This window comes from Pteropus medius, unplaced genomic scaffold (assembly GCF_902729225.1).
Source record: "Pteropus medius unplaced genomic scaffold, Ma_sr-lr_union100, whole genome shotgun sequence".
Lineage (NCBI taxonomy): Eukaryota > Metazoa > Chordata > Mammalia > Chiroptera > Pteropodidae > Pteropus > Pteropus medius.
Genome location: NW_024342474.1, coordinates 12,194,483 through 12,215,699, shown reverse-complemented (window position 1 = coordinate 12,215,699; position 21,217 = coordinate 12,194,483). Strand labels below are relative to the sequence as shown.

Genomic DNA, 21,217 nt, shown 5'->3' with positions numbered 1-21,217 from the left:
TCTTTCTCTACTGAGGCTCCTTAAAAGATACCTATGGGATTACATATATGAAAAATGCTGTTCTCTTTTAACTTTTGAGTATCTGAAAACTGCAATTCTAGTCATTGAACAAACAGATATTGTCTGCTATGTGTGAGCTGTTCATTATATCAGGTACATGGTAGGATTTTTTTAAAAAATATAACTATTTTTGCCTTTAAGTTATTTGCAATCTAATTGAAAATAATATCTATACCTTTATATTTCTAATAATACTAGGGGAAAAGTTCTATAAGAGTTCAACAGAGTGGTTGCAGTTAGAATGTATGTCATTATGTAAAAGTCAAAGGTGTCTTTGGCATTAAGTAACTAATGGGTAGGAATTTATTAGATATAGAGATTCTAAATACCTTTGGGGTAATGAAAGATTAATAAACCAAATACTTATGCGGAATTATGTCGTTCATGTCTCTTTTTGCCTTACGCAATAAGTAAATATGTTAGTAAAGCTAGCAATTGAAGGAAACTGTAGAGATCATTTAGTGACTTTTTCTGCAATTAATATTCTTAATGAATTCATACACACAGTATATATCTATGCACGGAGGGCCAACATATATTCTGATAATGTCTAAATGAGGAAATACCAATTTCACAGTCTGGTACCTAAGGATGATCACAACTGAATTTCAATTCAATATTTAGGAAATCAAAAAAAAAAAAAAAGTCCCTTGGTAAAGAAGAGCAGTTGGATTAGATTATATTTAAGGTCTTATCCAAGCTTGAGATCCTATAAGTGAACAAAAATTAGAAATAAAATATTTCCTGAATTTAATGAGGTTTTTAAAAATGTTAAATGACGCTACCACTAAATCACTTCTTACTATATATTCTTTAATGTATGTGCTTCTCTTAATCATTCATTTTTGAGTGTTTAATACTGAGGAGAAAAAGAAATATCTTTGCTTCCTTCCCTCAAGGAGTTTATACTCTAAAAAAAGAAATTTTACATATACCTAAACAGGAATCAGACAAAAAGCCATGACAAAGAGGGAAAAATGTATGAAGAAATTACATTCTCCTACAGCAGAGTTTCTCGGTCTCAGCACCACTGACATTTAGGTTGGATAATAATTCATTGTTAGGGGCCGTCATGTGCACTGTAGGATGTTTAGCAGCATCCCTGGCCTCTACCGCTGGATGCCAGCAGCTCCGTTTTTCACTAGCTATTACAACCAAAATGTCTCCAGACACTGCAATTGTCTCCTGAAGGACAAAACTAACCCCATTGAGAACCACCAGGCTGAAGAACTGAAGGAAGGTTTATGGAGGAAGAAACATAAGAACTGGTCTTGAAGACTGGGTAGTATTTTAAGAGTCGGAGACGATGGAAAAGTGAGCAAATTGACTATCGGTAGCACAGAAATAAGGCTTTAAAAAAGCTTTGAATTGCATATTAAGTTAGTGCCCTGTTTGCTCTCTTACAGATTCTGGTTTTATCAGATCTCAGTATGGCCAGCCTATCTCTAAAACCTCTCTCACCCTTGGTACTCGGTTTTCTAACAAAGAGTTCTAATTTCAGGTTCTGTGCCTTTCACGTGTCTGTTGGGTTTCAGAAATATAATTTTGTCTTCACTACATATATTTTAGGGTTGCTTTCAATTAATGGAAGACTTCTTTTCTGCTTATTGTCATTAAAACATCAAAGAGGCCTCTAGAGAAGTGATTTGAAGTAGAAAATAATGAGTTTGGAGTTGAGTAAATTCGAGATGAATTAGAGGTGATAGCAAGACACCAGGTAGAAGAAATACCAAAAAAATAAAAATAGAAAACATTTTAACATACCATATGGCTAGAAAGTATATATGTAAATACAGCAAAAAACTAAAATAAAACAGTGGGAGGCAGAAGTTTATGAGGACAAGTATTTTGTTGTCTGTTTTTCTCTTGCTTTCTTAAACAAAATCATTTTTATCTTTTAATTAATCCCTCTATTATCATTTAAAAATTCCACTTCCAAAAGTGACATCCTGGAAGTGTCATTCCAAGAATGTCACCTTAGCATAACCAGAAAAATACAAATAACATATCTGTATTTTAATTCTATTTTATTTAAAATAAATTACTTAATTTCTTAACAACTTGTCTATTTGACACTTTGGTTGAGCCAAGGAGAGCTTAAAGCTCTATGTTGCCTCTGAAGGATATAAAAAATTGATTTCTTCCTTTTTCCGCGGAAGTTCACTAGGCAAGCTACTTGTGTCAAGTCATTATGATAAGATTCAGCAGAAATAATGCATTAATGTTGGTTGATATTGCCAACAAATTACAGTGTGTGATACAAAACAATTTCTATTCCTTTAATTTCAATTTGCCTTTTCATAAAGTTAAAATATGCAGAGAAAATAAACATTTGCATAACACTGTTAGTTTTCAGATTGATTCACAACTTTTCACTGTGGAACCCACTAAAACCAAGAGAACCTCACAAATGGCATGGCATATTTGAGAGGTTTCCATTTGGGCTACATCTATGCATACCACACATACAGCACAGTGAAAAATGATCTTTGAACTTAATTCTATTGCAATTGCAAATTGCCTAGTGTTACAATAGTTTAAGAGTGGTGATAAAAACTCCCAAGATCTAAAGAAAAGTTTCAATGGACCATCTAGTTACTATTCAACTGTTTGCAGTAAATAGACTGTTACAAGGTCATGGAAGTTACACATGTTCCATTTAAAGTTAAGGTTGTTAATCAAAATGCAAATTATTACTCAACGACAAAACATTTTAAGTCAAAAAGTATGTTGTTTAGACTGTGTGTTTTTATGTACTTCAATGAGTCATTAAACCTCTGCCAGTTCAGAAGAGAAGTACTCCTGCTGAATATTCAGTACTATAAGCAAGCGTGTCATCTATTTTTTAAATAACCATTTTAGTAAACTAAAAGCATAATGCAATAATGCCAGCAATATGTATGTAGGAAGTGGTGCATGTGTGAATAATTGTGTTATAAAAACAGAGCATAATATTCATAATTGTTTTCCTATTTGTGTACTAAATACTCTTATCAAAAATACTGAGTATTTGATCACCATTGATGAGTATTATGAATGTATAACATTAATGTTTAGGCCATGGAATTAGGTTGGCGTAAGAATAAATAAACTAATGTCTGAGGTTCATTTGTATAATACTGGAAAGAGGCAAAGCCTCATGTAAGGATTATAAAGTACCGCTACTGCCAAAACACAAATAAAGTCTTGAGAACAGTATCTAATGACTGATGTGCCTTTCTGCTGGCACTTGGTTTTTCTTGTCTGTACTAGCTGCCAGTGACAAGGAAGGTACCTTGCCGACCCTTCAGTCACTGGTTTCTGCTACTCTCACTGCTGACAGAGAGCAGTGTCATAATCAGAGAGCTGTGTGTTCCTATTCCCCACACTCTTCTCGCTGCCTCAACCTTCTCCATCTCACAGTATCTGAACTAAGCATCGGGGTTCTCTAGCCATGAAATACTACAGTCTTTCTCTTCACTCTCTTCCCCATGGTGAAGGGGCTCTGTTTCTTCCTCTCTTGTCTTTTGAACTCTACTTAGGTGGCAAAACAAACAGCAGTAGAAGGAATGTCCACAGTGACCACTTCCTTCCGCCACTGGCTTTCTAGTTAGGGGAGATCCCAAGACAACAATACTGATCCTACATGACCCAATACCATCCGAAACAGTAAATCTCCAGCCATGGGATAATAATATTTAATCCCCACAAAGGGTCTTACCAGTTGTCAAATACTGTTCTAAGTGCTTTATTACTTAACTAATATCATCTTCACAATAACCCTATGAATAGGGTGTCATTATCCCCACTTTTCAGATGAAAGCACCAGACCCAGAACAATTAGGAAACTCAGGCAAGGTCATAAAGCCAACAAGTGACAGGGTCAGGACATGAACCCAGGCAGTCTGGTTCCGGAGTCCCTGAACACACTAAACACACAAACACTTTTCAATCTAACAATACAGTCAAAAGTGGCTTGAATCTATTCATAATGGAGATGAAAAGTTACCAATGGTGATCATTTTAAAACTTCATTCTTTCTTCATCCTTTTTTTTTTTTTTTTTTTTTTTTGAGCTGTGCGGTCATGATGAAAGATCTGAATAATTAAACTAAAACTTCACCCTGCAAGTCAACATAGGTCTGCACTAAGAAGAATTGGTTCACCCTGATCTCCGCACAACTAGTACCAGAGCTCCTTAAATCCTAGGGCTACTCGGGCTTTCAGAGACTGAGAAGGTACACCTGGAGTCAAGAAGCAGGAGGTGAGCCTGGGGCCCTTCACCCCAGTTCAGCCCCCACACAAGCTTACCAATCTCACTCCCCCCTCACAGCCCCACCACCACCACCTAGCTCTGTCTGTGAATCATTTCAGATTACCCAGGAAACTGAGAAAAGCAGAGAGTATTTTTCATTTTTATAGTCTCCCAAATTCTATGTAGTAAGATGCTATCTGTTGGAGAGAGCATCCACTCTCTAGTGGCAAAAAGCAGGATTGCAAGGGACTTTGAAAACTCTGGAGGAACCCAGCCGCTATTGCAAATCTGGCAGGATGTAAAGGACATGAAAAGAATTAAAGGAACAATGATGATAACGATGGTGATGATCATCATTGCTGGTGGATAGGAGGATGAACACAGGGTAATGGAGGGACACTCTTCCTGACAGACTGTAAAACATTTATGCATTAAAGATCATTTCTTCCTCACTCTTCTTATCTCATTCTTTAAAGTCATACTTAAAGAAGTCTTATTCTTGTAAACATATCGACTAAATGTCACCGTCATCTAGCAAATTTAAACTGTTGCCTTACACTGTTGTCTCAAGCCCACCAACATACATGGTGACAAAAATTGGTTTGAGGAAACCAATTTAGTTCGCTGTGCAAACTAAATGAATACCAAGAAAGCAGTCACATCTTTGCTTGAACGAGATCCAGAGCAGACAGACCCTGTTTAGAGTCGTTTTGAATAAATAAAAACATGGGCAAACTAATTTAACTCTTCTAGAGAAAGAGTATACTTTATTACTACCCAGGGTGATCAAATCAGATGGCATCATGGAAAAAACATGGCAAGACAAACACCAATTGCATGTACTTTCCTCCCTGAATGAGTCATTAAATGGTCAAAGCATTTTTTAAAATACATATTTTCTAGATTTAGTTTACCGGTGGCATTTTGAATTGTAACCAAAATCTAGCAGCACTGGAGTCAGTTTGGCCATATGCTTATGTGTGTCTGACAGGAAAACAATTTCTAAATCCATTTAGGAATTACATTAAAAAGTTTTCACAGAAATAAATGATCCTCACAAATTTTTCAGTTCAGAACCTTCTATAGAGGGGCAAAAAGCTATATACACTAAAAGATATATATATATGCTAAATATATCACCCCACCAGAATAAATGGAAGAAATGAGGTTTCTTTTAACATAAAAGCAATGGGGTGATTTTCTTGCTTTTATTAAATATCATGATTATTAATTCATTCCAGCAAAAATACAAGATATTAAACCATGTACACTAATACCACAAAAGATCAAATGCCTACCCATAAAATCCTCTATATTCTCCACAAGATTTCTGCAAAAGAGTTTTGCAATTCTTTTTGAGAACCACAGTTTTATTTCCCCATTTTATTTGGAGATCATGGTTTCCCTCTAAATAATCCTAGATAGAAAAAGACCTCCTATTTTTATTCTGTCTTCTGGCACTGTGGCATGTTATAGACCCAATCAAAGTTTGCCAAAGAAAAACAGTCTCCCTTTTGAAAGTGAATAAAACGTTCATTTACTGTGGGTAAATTTCCTCTTTCAATCTGACCATCTGGATCTAAATTAAGGTACCCTACTTTGAACATGGGTATGCTCGCCATCTGGCTTCCCTAAAGTGGCAATTACTTCAGGTAAATGAGCATTTTACCTAATTCTAAGCAAGTATATTCTACTATAGAATACTATGGTATAAATCTACCCCCTTTTTATCTGCCTGCTACACACCTACTTGAAGAAGAGATGAATATGTGTTCTGTCTAATGAAGATAATTTTACTGCTGTGGGTAAACATTTCAAATTTAAGAGAATTTATTTATTTGCCATATTCAACAAGTGATGAATTTTCCCTTTAGCCAAAAAAGCAACTGAAAGTAAAGGATTTGCCTTAAGTAGAAGAAACGTGGGCTTTAGTGGGGAGCTTGTCTTCTACCCCTTCTCCGCTATAGTCTAGGAACCAGGAAAGGTAAGTGTTTCCTGTAAGACAAAACCAGTCTCCCTCCAACACCAGGTGAGGCTGAACTCTTCCAGGGCTCAACGGTGTACAGCACATGGTGAAATTTTCCTGCCCTCACCCAAACTTTCTCTCAGACCTCTAAGGAGTAAGTCAGAGAATTGGATATTAATGAGTTGTTTCCACATAGACTAAGTAAATGGACCAAATTGTGGTATTACTCTTGTAAATATTTCAAGTTGCTCAATGTGACTCCCCATTGGCAGATTAAATATTTATTTTTATTACAGAAATTATCTGATAATTAAATTGGCAAAACTTATGAATGACTAAAGACGAAAATAATCATTAATCAAATGAAAATTCAGAGTTTGCATCTGTGTTCTTCTGGAAGTGTGTTTTAAAATGTTGATTTACATTGCATTTTGGGGACAAAATCATCACCAATAAAAGTCCAATCCTGATTGAGTTCCTGATATTAGCATGTTAAAAAACGCTCCAAGTAGCTATAGTAATAACAGCAAACAAAAAGGAAAAAAAGGTTAATATATATAATGACATAATTGTAAAATAGTTTATTTGATTTCCTTTGCTTTAAGAACTTCAGTATAGAAACATCTAAGAAATTATCATATTCACTCTGGTATTCAAGGGGGTGGGGGGAGAGGAACAAGACTTTCTCTAAGATACTGCTTAGAAATAAAACCAACCTGAGATCTCCAGAAATATAGAATCTTGCACTTCTACTGAGATGCAGAGCTTAGCAACATATACATTAGGTTAAATTTTCAGCCAAGTTATTTACATCTTTGGAGAAAACTGAAGGAGAGAGTTTGAATACAAATATACACTAGGGGTACAAGAAATCAGTTATGGGTCAAGCAGAAACATCTGGTCTTTTTAAGAGACTTGTTAATTTGAAAGCACTAACCAAAACAAGCTCAAGTCTACCAAATATATTTTGGCGTGGCTCAGAAAACAGGATTTGTTGAAAGTATTTATTTCACCACAGATTTATCAGTAATGAAATGCAGCTCCCACTATTGACATTTTGATATAACAAGCTTGTTTCTGAACATAACATGCAAATTTGCCTTCTATGCCTTTTCCCCCATATTTGATATGGTTTTAAAAATACTTTTAATCTTTAGAATATGTTGGAGGAAGTAGTGGAAAGGTGTTTAAATTGTCCACATCTGATCTTTGGAGAATGAATAATTTATGCATTCACTTATAGGAGATTTTAACTATTATAGGACTACTAACGCACTGGGCAATTTATTTATATGAGATTACTTCATAGCACTCTATAAATAATAAAACATTTGTGTTTTCCTATAACACACCGAAATTTCCCCAGCTTCTCGTACAGTAACAACTACTGAGAGTTTCCAGACATGAGCCCTGGTCCAGGGATCAGAAAACCAAAGTTTAAGTCCCAGCTCTCCAACACAAGCCTGCTGATCTCTGCTCTGGGCTGCTCAGAGTCCCAGTTTTCTGCAGTTGTGAGAATGAACTGAGAACAGAATTGTTCTCAGTGGTATCATTACTAATTTCTAAGTTGCTCCTACTTCTGAGGTTGTCAATTTCATTTTTAAGTTCACTGTTGGTTGTTCACTAGCCCTATAGTCATTTAACTAATCGAAATTATTTTAAATGAAGTTAGGGCAAAAAGCAGGTATCACTTGTTTCTTCATTCAAAATATGCTTGAGTGCTTACTATCAACAGAAACTCATAATAGCTAACATTTTTGGTGGACATGCTAAATGCCAGGTAGAGGGTTAAGTGATTTTCAATGCATTGGCTCACAGACACCTGCAACAATCCTACGAGGACGGCATCATTATTATCATCTCCAAATTAGAACTAAAAATATGGGCTCTGGAGCCAAACTGCCTGGGTCTAAATTCCCACTTTGTGGGCTAACTATGTGACAAGTTACTTGACTTCTGCCTCCATTTTCCCATCTGTTAAATAGGGAGTGTTGATAGGACCTACCCCATAGGGTTCCTGTAAGACTGAGTTAATATTTGGTGCTTAATAAGTACTAGGGGTAGCCATAGTCAGGAATTGCTGGCAGATTAATCAACTTGCTCAAGCCTTCACGGGAGATAAAGGTGCAGCTGGAATTAGAACACAGTTCTGTTGGACTCTGAAGTCTGAGCTCTAAACAGGTGATAAAAGACCAACAACCTCACACACACACACACACACACACACACACACACACACACATTTAAAAACAAAGAATATAGAATACAGCCCAAATCTTAAAAGCATCAAGGCACTCGCTAACGAGGCATTTGAGAATGATCGCTAGCTTTCCCTCCTTTCACCACTGAAGTCATTTTCAAAGGCAGTAACTCTCAAACAAACAACTAGAGTCATTCCGCGTTAAGAGAGAGCTGACAGCACCTGCAAGGACATTTCTCGCTGTCTTTGACCATGGCAGCTGCCACCCGCAGCTCCCACCCCCTTATTCTGTTACTGGGACCAGCTCTTTCTGCCCCAAATCTCAATTTTCAGTTTCATAAAACTTTATGTAGCTAAAGCCCATCCTCTGCTATATGCCTGGCAGATAATAGGCGAGGTGGGCACGTTGGGATGTAAGGGTGTAGGTAGGGAGGGGAATTTGCCTGCGCTGACAAATCTGCATTTGCGAGATATCCAGCGCTGACATCTCTCGGGGATGCGCAGCTGCCCTGGCTTTTTGGCGCTCACGTATTTTACCTCGACGGTAACTTGGCAGGCTTTCGAAGTTACCCTTTAAAAATGAGCTGTGCGCCCCACTGGCTAAGAAACTTTGACGAAATGGGGATGGGGGGAGGGATCCATACTAGAGGAAGGGGTGGCATTCATCTCTCACCACTGGTGAGTTTGCGGAGTTGGCAGCAGTGAGAGCCCAGGCATCCGGGAGACCCTGAGGGTTCTAGATGGTGGTCCTACCTACTTTGATTCCTTCTCCCGCCCCTCGCTTCCCGGGTCTTGGAAACTGGCGGGGTCCCCCGGGTTGCCGGCTGCCCAGCGTTTACAGCATTCTGCGGGGTGGGACAGTACTCGGCACCGCCTCCCTCCCTACCTTCTCTCCCCGTGGAGCACATAGGAGCTGCGGAAGAAGCCCAAGAGCTCGTTCTCGATCAGGGCATTGTAGATAATCTTCACGTTGTAATTCCTCTGCGCGTCCAGGGTCCTATTCAGCACCACCACCAAGACCTGGGTTTGCGGGTAGAGGAAAAAACCAGCCACCGGGACAGCCCCCGCCACCCGGTCCTCGGCCACCTGCACCTTCTCGACCGCCACCCGGGAGGCGTGTAGCACGACATAGCGGGTGGCGTTCAGGCACGCGATCTCCACGTTGACCTCCCCGGAGAAGGTGAAGTTCTCCATGAAGGCGGTGAGCATCAGATTGTAGTGTAGCGGCTTGAGGTGGCCGGACAGGCGCAGCTGCGTCCACGGCTGCCACTGCTCCTGCTGCTCCTCCGACGGCTGGGCCGACGGGGTCCCAGGGGTGGCCTCCCCGCCTGCCTCAGGCTGCGCTGAGTCCCCGCCGGCGTGGTGGTTGCGCCAGGCCGAACCCGGAAGGCTCCCGTTGCCACCGCGCGGTGGGAAGCCGGCGGGGCTGCCGTCGGCGCCCGGCGCTGAGCTCGCCCCACACTCGTCGAAGCGCAAGCTGAGCAGTACTGCGAGCATGGTGACAGCGAGCAGCGCCACGATGGACACGGCGAAGGCCAGTACGAGCCGTTTGTGCACCGTGATGTGGCGCTCGGTGGTGCGGGGTCGCACCCCCACGGAGTCCGCCCACGGGTCCGAGAGCCCCCTGCCGCCGGCCCGGAGCGCAGCGTCGTTCTCCCCCATCGTGGCCGCGAAAGGTAAGCTGCTCTTCTCAGCTTCTTCTCCTCCTCCTGTTCCCCCCGCTCGCCGTCCAGGGCCATCACACTGCCTCCTCCTCCTCCCCCGCCCCCTCCGGCACCCCCCGCGGGCGGGCCACCGGGGCCTCTGCCGGCACGGGCATCAGAGAGCGCACGCGGGCTGAGGGCTCGACGCCAGCTGGGACCCTGGGGACGCTGATCTGGATGCTTTTAAGACGGGCAGTAGCCGCAGGCGATAGCGACCTCGGCGACCCCCATCAGGCCCCGCCTCTCTTCTGACACCGGCGGCCCAGGCGCCGGGCTGCGAGCTCTGGGACGCGCCCAACTTGGAAAGCGTCTCGCTCACCCCAACGCGCGCTACTTCTGCGGGCGCCGGGCGCCGGGGCACATGCTGCCCCCGCCCCTGTGCGCCTGCGGCTCCCGGGTCGCCCTCCCCTGCGCAGAGCTTTCGCCTGGCTTTCCCCGGGAGCCTTCCAGCCGGTCCTCTGCTGGAAAGGACAGGGAGTGTTGGAGAGAGAAGTTAAGGCTTCCGCTTTCTGTCCCTACTCCAGCGGCGGCGTTCAGTCCTCTGGGTGGGATGTGGTCGCAGCAGCAGCGGCGGCGGCAGCAGAGGAGGCGCCCGAGCCATGCACCCCGCAGTCGGGGAAGAGAGAATGGCCGGGGAGGAGGAGACCCGGGTAAGCCAGCTGGGTGAAGTCCCAGGGCCGCAGTGCTGCGCCGGGAATCTGCCCTGGAAAAGCCTTCTCCTCCACCCTGGACACTTTAAGCAGCGGTGGTGGCAAACGGCGAGAGGTTGCAGACCGGACAAAAAGCCTCCCTTGTTCGGACGTTGCTCTGACCTCCGGAGATGACAAGTGAGCAAGAAGTGTCTGGCCGGGCCATCCCTTTCAGGTAGATGAAGCTCCGGGTTTGCTCCGTATCCCCGTGGGGAGAGCCGGAGTGCGTGTGTACGAGTGCGTGTGCATGTGTGCACGCGTGTGCGTGTGTGTGTGTGTGTGTGTGTGTGTGTACACCGGCTCCAGGTCTAGATTGCCAAGGCTACTCTGGCAGCATCCAGGGACTGAAACTCCCCGAGAAAGGCAAAGGAGAGAGCAAGAGAGCGCGAGGAGGCAGGCAAGGAGGGAGGGGAGGGGAGCGGCTGAGAGGCAGAAGCAGGCACTGGGAGATTAGAGAGCTTTTCTCCGTTCTGTCACACCAGACACCCACAGCCACAGAGGGGGTTGCTGAGCCTCCTGCAAGAAGTACATTGTAAATCTTCAGCGCAACAAGCCCCGCAGTCACCCCTCTTCCCGACTTCTTAGCCCCACCGCGCCTCCCTGGAGGGATCGTTGAAGCCTTAGGCTATTAACACCAAGAGCAAAGGAAGATCCTGCTGGGGAAACGCGGCAGTGTCAGATTTCACATCAAGCTCGCCAGAGGATTTGGAGGATTGTATGTAAATTAAAATAAATTCTCCAAAGCCTGACTACATATATTATTATACTGTGTCCAGGTGTGCAGTACTAAAATAAGTGTTAGCAATGAAGCATTGGAATCCTCCTAAAGTAAAGGCTAAAGAAAGGAAATGCTTTCCTATCGAATAAATTTCATTTTTAGATTGGAGAAATAATTAAAATATAATACCTACAGTGTAACATTCAGGGCCAAAAACTTGAGACTGAGGAAAGCTGGGAAGATGAACCTCATTACTTTAGACTTACTAGAACAAGGAACAAATAGATTCCATGACTGGTCAGTTTTTCACTTCACCTAGCCACAATTATTTTTTTGCAGTTTTCGGTGATATCGTGAAAATTGTTTAAACTTTTTTAGAACCGTTATCAATAGATGCTGACAGCAGGAACATCAAAACCAGTTCATAGACCATTGGCTGGTTATGGACTCTTGTCTAAGTTTAAAGAAGTTTTAAATTACAGTTCAGAGCGTATATGAGTATATGGGCTATCCAATCCTTAGAATTTGTGTGAAGAATGCTAATTTTTGTAACAATGTTCAGAAAATAGCCATCCTAAAGGTAAGAGCTAAGAGGTGGGAGTCTCTAGTTTTTAATAAAACAAAGTGATGGGCTTCAGTCAAAAAAATAAAAAGCAAAATAAAAAGAATGAAGTAATTCCTTTTTACGTTTCTTTCCCATCCTCAGATACTAGAGGCGTTTTAAACATCACATTCATAATTATTTTTCTTACAAAAAAGAATGTTTTATGCTACTGGCTTTGGAGTCCTGAAAATATACAGTTAAAATACTGTGTTTGGCTTTAAAAGCATGACCAAAGAGAAGAGACCAAATACATATCAACTTTAGCTAGACAACCACTGAAAACACAGCCCTGCTGGATAAAGCTCTTTTCATTGATCTCCAGATGGGGCCCATTTCCAATGCCACACATTCTAAATGTCCATTTGAATCATTTTTAAATGATAATGAAAAGAAGTGCCAGTGTGTGAGGTTTTTTTTTTTTTTTTTTGTAAGATGTATGTGGGCCGTTAGCAACAAACCAAGGGAAATGCCACATTCTGTTCAAGTTACTTTTTTCTCCTCTGTTTTTAAATTTCTGTGCTCTTGCTGTCCATATGTATCTGGCTGTATAAATTGTAAGAGTTGAGTTGGGGTTCATATCTTGTTTTCACAGAATCAGGAAATATAGTATAGGCAGATAAAAAGAGCTGTGTGACTCTTAGCAGGTAACCGGACCTCTCTGACTTCAGGGTATGAATCTGGCAATTCAGGATTATTGATCTAAAATCCATGGATTTAACTCATTTGGATTATCACAAGCATCTGGAAACCCCTCCCCCACCCTGAAATCTGAGAATCACAATCTAAATGAAGAGGTTACTCACTAAGAAATATTTAAGATCTTTCTCTAAAATGATATTAGTCAAGAAAAGATTCAAAGATGTCTTTTTCTGTTCTTCTTTGTGTTTAATCAATGTGTTTATATACTTTTGATAATTACAAGGCAGCTATCAAATATTTTGAAATTAAAGACTATATTTAACAATTATAAAATCTCTACTAACTATGATTAAATTAGTGGATGGATTATTTTTAAGACCCAAGTGGAGTGGACACAGCTTATCAACACAGAGTGGACACAACTTAAAACATTGATTCTCCTAAAATGCAACTTTACCTAGGAAACTCAACATCAAGTTCGAGTGGATAAATAATTCTTTCTCTCATGTCTATGTTACAAAAGGGTCCCAGTGAGTTTTGTTGCCCATTCTACTCTCAAACCAAAAAAAGGGGGGGGGGAGGGTAGGACAAAATTTCAGATTGTATACCTAACAAAAATATTAAAGCGATGACTCACTCATACTCCTTCAGTGTTATAGATCACAAAATTTGAGATAGTTTTGACTTTGCCAATGCTAGAACCATGCAGTGGAATAAAACTCTCCAAAATCCCGATTCTTCTCTCAGAAACACATTTATTGTTGGGAGACTTTTATGATTATTTTCTTTAGCTAATAAATGTCTTTAAAGCCATTTTGTGGCCATATCTGATTTAGGGGCTCATAAAAGTGAAAAGAATCTGACTGCTTAATGTATATGAGGCTAAACAGAAGTTATTATTAATTAAATCTACACCTTGGTCCTGTAAATAATCAAAATGAACTACCTTCAGTAAATAAGCTAGCTTCAAAGTCTTTACTCTTTAATTGTTCACACTTGAACTGCTTTTTTCTCGAAATACACTAGTTTGTATTTCGAGGCACAACTCAAGTGTCCTTGTATGCTCAGCCCTTTCAAGTGTGATTAGCATGTCACATCCAGAAGAAGCTTGGCTCAGGACAAAGAACAATGTCCCAGTCTGCCCTCACCTCCTTACATTGTCCTAACCTATTTACTTAGACTCATTTTCTTGGTGTATTGTTTAGGAGTTAGATGAAGTATCTTGAGAAGTATCTTCCAGTCCTCAAATTCTACAAAATTCCAAAGCTAATATACTAGTCTCTTTATGCTCTCAAGAGATTTTTCATTAATCTGCTTCATCAAGAAGCAAAAAAAAAAAAAAAAAAAAAAAAATTGAATTAAAAGCTAAAAGTATAATGGATAAAGAGACTTTATAAAAAATACATTGTATTAGCAAAAGTATAGGGGGAAAAGAACACAATCCCTGCTATTCTGGCAGTGAAATAGGACTGATATATTTTGTGAGAGGGATATGTTCCTGAAGACCTCACACAACTGGAGGCCAATGCTGATATGAATAGCGGTATGAGTCTATTTACCAGCTAAAATAGAGCTGCCATGTGGCAATAAAACAACAGTTTGAAATTCATGATCGTGATAATTTGATGAATTTCTTAATCTGGGGAAACACATTAGTTTTGACTATTAATGTTTTATATTGCATAATTTCAAATTTTCATATCATTTGACCACTGTATCTGTCAACATTATTGATAGGCCTCATATAAGAAACACCCTTATAGATAGAACATACTTCAAGATCTTAAAGACAGAAAGAGGAGAATTGTTTAAAATTAGCTATTATTGGGACAGTGCAATTGCATGTTTGCAGTTTGCCAACTACAAGTAACACCTTGATTTAGCTATTATCTGACTTCTATTTATTTAAAAAGATTAATCTGAATGGAAATTATATCTAAATTTGATTGTCTTTTTTTCTCACAAAAAAAATCAGTAAAATTATGAAGTTGTTTTAAAAAGAAAACATTTCCTAACCTATTAATAACTACATGTCATTAATCTTAGGAAAGTGTCATAATTATGGTTACACCAAAACAGAACAAGTCTTACAGCATAATGGCCTTTCTAGATGGCAAATATAAGGAAAAGGATAACCAAGTATCCATAGTGTCATTCTCAATTCTAGCATTAAATGTTACATCTGGAGATGAGAGAATTAGGATCTCAAGAAAGTTCTACTGGAAATATTTATAGTTTATTAATGAAATCTGCAAACATAATAGACATCAAATTCTACAAGCAGAAAAAAAATTAAGTATCTTTACAGAGATGTTTCTGTTGAACAAGTCAATTTGTCTAGTAGCTCAAAAAATACAATTAGTAACTATACCAATATAGTTTCTACCGTGAATTTAAATCATTCAAATCCATGTTTCTAGGTAAACATGGCAGAAAGAATTAATAATAATAACAATAATAGTAGTAGTAGTAGTTAAGATTTTCTAAGGGCTTACCTTGCATGAGGTATTTGTCTAAGCACTTTATCTTATTTAATCATGAAGATAACCCCAAGAAGTCAATGCTGTTATTTACCTCATTTGACAGATGAGGGAACCGAGGCTCAGAGGGATGAAATACGTATCCCAAAGCCATTTCATTAATAGGTAGCAGAACTGGAATTCCAAACTATACAATGTTGCTTCATCACATGTACATTTAACCATTATGCCATACTGCTTCCTGAAAGGTAAACCAGATATAAACTATCCAGTTGCAAAATTGATATTTGCTGTGTAAATTATGAAGTCAATGTCAGGCAAAGTGCTAGAGGTATAGCACTGACCCAGGAAGCAGTGGTCTCCATCCTAAGTGGAGGATCAAGTGCCTGGCACATGATGAGTGCTATGTATTTATTAAATGGAATGAATAAATAGAGAAAATGTAGTATGACCTTGAGCAGAATAATAGTTATTATTTTATAAAGTAATGATAGAAAGAAAAAAAAGAGAGTATTATTCATCCTAGATTGAGAACTAAGTAGTTGAAAGAGTTGACCATAGCTTATATCCATACTGCAGAACGAGGAGTTTACATGCCTTAGAAATCTAACCTCTTAAATGCATTAAAAAATGTAGTTTTAACCCAGGCTTATTTGACAACTCAAATTTACATGAAATGAAACAGGTGACTCACCTCTGTCAAACCATGAAAAGTTCACTACAAAATCACATACATATATATATAAATCTAAAGTCACAAAAAGACATAAAATATTCTGCTTTATTTCTTCCATATGTATCATTTAATCTATTTTTTTCTTTTCCAATCATTCACTCTTCTTCCATTTAATAATAGAGCATATTGTTTATCTTGTAAAGCCTGAACTTTACTACACATAGATATGTGTTTGACATGTTTATCACTACAGCTCTTTAAATGAGGTAACAATACTTTAACTTTGAGCAGCAAATGATCATTGTAAATGGGTTGATAAAGAAATTAGGAGAAATGATTAAGTTTTTCTCTTTTAGATAATAAGTTATCATTAATCTTGAAGTCATACACTTATATTTCAGTTTTTCAAAGCTGATTTCAATCTAAAGTGTTCTTTATTTTTAATATTATGGTATAAAATACATAATATGTAGTTTTGCTGAGTCAATATTTTAGTCAAAGACACAGTTATTTCTGAGTGAGAAACACATCTTCTGTGAGAAAATATTTCACAAGCTATTTATATGTTACACAATAATAGTAAAAATTAAAATTGCATCAGTTTTCAACTAATTGAAATTCTACTTTGAAATTAAGAAAAAAGATGAATCAGAATATTTCCCTTCAAGTTTCAAGCCTATGCATGAATAGCATATCTCTTAATCTCGAACTGAAGAATAGCCTCTTTTTTTCAGTCTATACCTTCTTGCTCATAATCAGAAATGTTAGCTGGAGAAGATCCAGTTCCATCTACTACATGGTACCATAACTTAGCATCTTCCTTGCCTCTTTACTTTCAGGGTTCTACCAAGGCTATGCCAGTATCATACCATTTTTTCTTCCTTTATACATGGTTTCTTGCGAACATTTCCCCATTCGTATCCAGGAAATACTCTCCAGAGACCTTGAAAGTTACGTAAAATATGTATTTGGAAATCCAGGAATTATTCTTGGAATTGAAACAATCAAACTTTGGCTCAAATTCCTTTTTTCTTAGTAGTTTAAAAAAATTATTTATATGCTATTATCACAAATATAAAAAATCTAAATATATCATTCTGTAAATATTATAATGTTAAATAGATTATTTTTAAAATTTATATTAAGAACATTAAGTGCTAGGCACCATGCAAAACACAAAAAAATACATGGTCATAACTTAAAACACAATGGTTGTGGAGTCTGCATCTGAGGGAGAAAAACAAACTTCCTGCAAAAGAACTACTGCACAGAAATATTCAAACTATTAACTCTTTTAAAAATAATTAGCTGCTTGATTAAATGAAACTTTTTAACTCCAAAACAGTCCATAGGAAAAAACAACAAACCTTAATATGAATGTTTTGAGATTAGCATATTAAAATTTGGATGATTGTGTCATAAAATAGATTTAATCCTCCTAATAGAATTGATTTAGTACAAAAGTTGCCTGTGATCTTCACTTTTGTCACTTTTCTCTTTAGTGCCACCTTGTGGGTTAACCAGTAATAATAAATATGTAGGTTTTTGAGGTTTGTGGGTGTTTCGTTGTTGTTTTTTCTCTGCTGTGTTAAACCTAGTCTTAGAAAATAGTGTGGTAAAAACGCAGATGTGTGAATCAATTCCTTTGTTTTCTCAGAGAAGCAACCACTTCACTAGAAGATATTTGCCATAATCCTGCAATAGGCGATCCTGGACACCAGAACAGTTTCTCAGAGATTGGAAATACTGGAGTCTACAGAAAAATCAATGTTCATTTACAGGGTAATCACCAAACTTATCTTGGATAACATAAGTGACAAGCTCGGACTTATGATTTTTCCATGAGAAAAATGTTTTCTTAACTCACTATCATTTCTACAACAGCATCCCATGAGAATTGATTCTAGGTGGTTCAAAATGCTGCTTAATCCTATTTTAGAAAAAGCTCTTATATCTGATTTAGTTTCATATGCAGCTTCCTTCTAACATCAGATTGAATTTGCATTGAGTTACCTTCCTCAGTTTATTTTTTAATTGTGCTGCAGTTATAAGGGAATAAAGAAAAAGTACAATAAGTTGAAATGTCTCTTTTATTGGAGACACACAGGAAATGTGTTATATGTTCTCTAACATTCTCCATATATTAGAGATGCTATAATAAATTTTTTGAATAGCAAAACAAAAAAAGAATAGTTTCTCCTCTTAGAAACACCTAAATATGTTAGAATTTATTGCTAAGTTTTTTTGTGGTATGATGGAGAAATAAATTTTGAAATTGCATTTATGGAGTTATTTCAGAGCAAGTGAAATCATGTGTAATCTGGTCACTTTGAAAGTATAAATGTTCGTATCTGAACTCCTCCTGCCCTGTTAGGAGTTGAAGGCTATACCATGTGTTATTCAAAAAGTAATTTTCCCTGGATGTGCAATAAAGCTTCAGATTTGACCTATAACCTGGATGTCATAAGCTATCAGTTACTTATGCTGGAAGCACACAAACAACAAAAAAGCGTTCTAAGTATTTTTATAGTCTTGCTAAAATCTTACAGAACCGAAGCAGCCAAATACTATTAGTAAGGCTGTAAAAACCTTAGAACTTAACTCTCCAGTTATTTTTAACTTGAGCAAGTCTTATGCGTTGTCTCTAAAAGTAATGTATTGTGCTTTTCAATTCAGAAAATTTGTTAATTTTGCACCCTTTGATATTTGAATCTCTCTACGATATTCTGACATATATCCAGTTTCCGATGGCTTTGGTAAAGGAGCAAATTAAAAGGTGCCTTAGAATGGCAATATTCAATCTATATTTCTCCACTTAACCTTTGCCTGGCAATCATTGAACAAGTCCTTGTTCTTAGAATTTAACCCCAAAAAATGACTAAGGAAAGGGCTTTCTATCTGGGGATCATGAAAAGTTGTGACCATTTTTCCATTCATGTTTCAACCTCACCTTTACTGATAAAGGTATATCTTCCTTTGGTTCAAGCTGAATAAAGCTTAATAAATAAGTTTCTGTATAGTGACACTCAGAAGATTCCTGGGATACATTGTGCTATTGCTGGCAGTGTTGGCTACACTATATGCAAATAAGCAGGACCTTCACCCATCACACAGCTTAATTATAGGGATGAATTTTAGTCTCTCCTCATTTTTATTATATTTGTGTTAAACATATGGGGTTTTTACAAGTTTTAAAGCAGCAAAATACATTTCATATCTACTCTGTTACAGATTCCAAATTAAGCAGATCCTAATTAATTGGGTTACATTATGTACCAACAGCCTTTCACTTTAATGTCAAAGGCTTTTATGATCACTATTCAGTTCCCCTTAAAGTGAGACTGAGCAAAATATTTTCTTGACATTTCAGAGAATTTCATTTTCAGTTTCAAAGGATCATTTATTTCTTTAACCTTCCAATGTGGAAAAGTAATGAATATTGACTTGTTTTTAGAAGCGCTAACATTCAACTAGGTAAACTTAGTAAGTGATAGCTATTAATGTTCTCTTTTGTCTTTGAGACAGAAAATCAAAGCTATTTAAAGTAAAGGATGTGTTTAAAATCAATGTATGTCCACAAGTTAACGTAAATGTTTACAGACATTTTCTGTGATCATGTCTTACTTGGATGTGTATGTATTTACATATAAATACATAGAGAGAGATATAAATAGATGAGAGAGAGATATATGTTTCTATATGGTCTGAATAAAAGTGTTTTATCACGACGCTGACCTGCAATGTTATAAAGTGCACAAATAGTTCTCTGTGTCACTCCTTCATTTTTGGTGCTTGCCACAATAGTCAAATTAATCTGCTGCTGTGATAGTCATCCAAATATATAATTTTAAAATCATGATTATAGGATCATTTCTTTATTTTTATGAGATTTACCTATAGTAATTCTCTGTTTAATGTTCAGAGTTCTGTATCAGTTCTCTTTTAAATGTTCAGAGCAGAAGCCATACCTTCTAGGATGTGCAAATAATCAAGTCCTGGCAACATTATAAAATATAATCTACATTATGAATTGAACAGAATGAACCCTCAGATCTGATTGCCTAAGGCTCAAAATATTAATGCTCCTGACACACCTCATACGTATTATCAAGTTGAAATTGCATTAAAATAAGAGAATGAATGGTGGTCTCGACCTCAGCCTCACTTCACCAGCATTCCTGCTCCTGCCAGCTTGAGAGAGGAGCTTCTGCTCTGCAGACAGAGGGCTGCCTGCAGATCTTTACCTCCTGTCTGTTTCTATAATGCCAAAAAGGATCAGGCCTGAGGATTTTTATCTTCTAATGTGCCTTTGTGAACTAACTTAATTAAATTTTTCCCAAAGTGCAACGTTCTCCAGTTCTTTCTCAGGAGGGCAAATTGAGGAGACACAGAAACAAGTCTAAATGAAGTGATTTTTTTTTTAAACGAATTTAAATAACGTCATGAAAAAGCACTTTGAATTTTTCAATTCCCAGGCAATTGGTTCTTAACAGAAAACCATTCTAAATGATCCACATGCTCTCATTTATTAGTCTAGAGTTCTTGCCCAAGGAATTATTTGCAAAGGTAATATGTAGAACATCATGATAATTTACTTGCTTTTTAAATATCTTTGCCCACAAACTCTGTAGAACTGAAAGTATGTCAAGAAAGCAAAGTAACTATAAGAGAAAGCTTACTAATAAACAACAAAGTATCTAAAAGTAAAGTGGAAATAGCCGAGTTCCATTTTTAAAAATCAAATTCTACAGAAAGTAAGTGTCACAGATATCATTGCTTATTTATTGATAACCACCTAAGAATAATCTGTAATTTTTTCCTAATCATCAAAATAAATTTCTGCCAGTCACATAATCTCCTGTCTTATGATATTACCACCTGATCTTGAAAAGTCCAGACAACTTTAAACAAAACTGAATAGTCTTTATTTATCCAATAGTCTTCATTTACCTATTAAATATCTTTTTTAAAAATGATATTATAAGGAACAGTAAACAAAATGAGTTACCAGTGTTTCAACTGAAAGATAATTTTCCATACTTTTTAAAATTTAGTCCAATACCGTCAAGATTTAGAAAAACACAGCCACTGTGTTCTTGTCTCAAAACTCCATTATTTAGTTCCTTGGTATTTCTTTAGGTACCAAGCTTCTTCAGGGCAGGAAACACATATCTTTATTTATGTACCTGGGATATACTTAGTCCTTTATAAGTATATGTTAAATGAATGAATGCTCCATGCAGTAGACT

At 38.0% G+C, this 21,217-nt stretch overlaps 1 protein-coding gene and 1 long non-coding RNA gene across 2 annotated transcripts in view; one reads left to right on the top strand and one right to left on the bottom strand.

Annotated features, from left to right (window-relative positions):
- TRHDE (thyrotropin releasing hormone degrading enzyme) overlaps positions 1–10,275 on the bottom strand; it is a 335,250-nt gene extending 324,975 nt beyond the window's left edge. The window contains exon 1 of the mRNA XM_039866032.1: positions 9,346–10,275. Coding sequence (XP_039721966.1) covers positions 9,346–10,121 — 776 coding nt within the window. The 5' untranslated portion in view covers positions 10,122–10,275. The remainder of the gene's footprint in view (positions 1–9,345) is intronic.
- On the top strand, positions 10,177–19,723 carry LOC120605082 (uncharacterized). The gene is made up of 2 exons (XR_005653520.1): positions 10,177–11,026; positions 17,626–19,723. It is a non-coding gene; the product is annotated as an uncharacterized LOC120605082 (long non-coding RNA).
- The last annotated feature ends 1,494 nt before the right edge of the window (positions 19,724–21,217 follow it).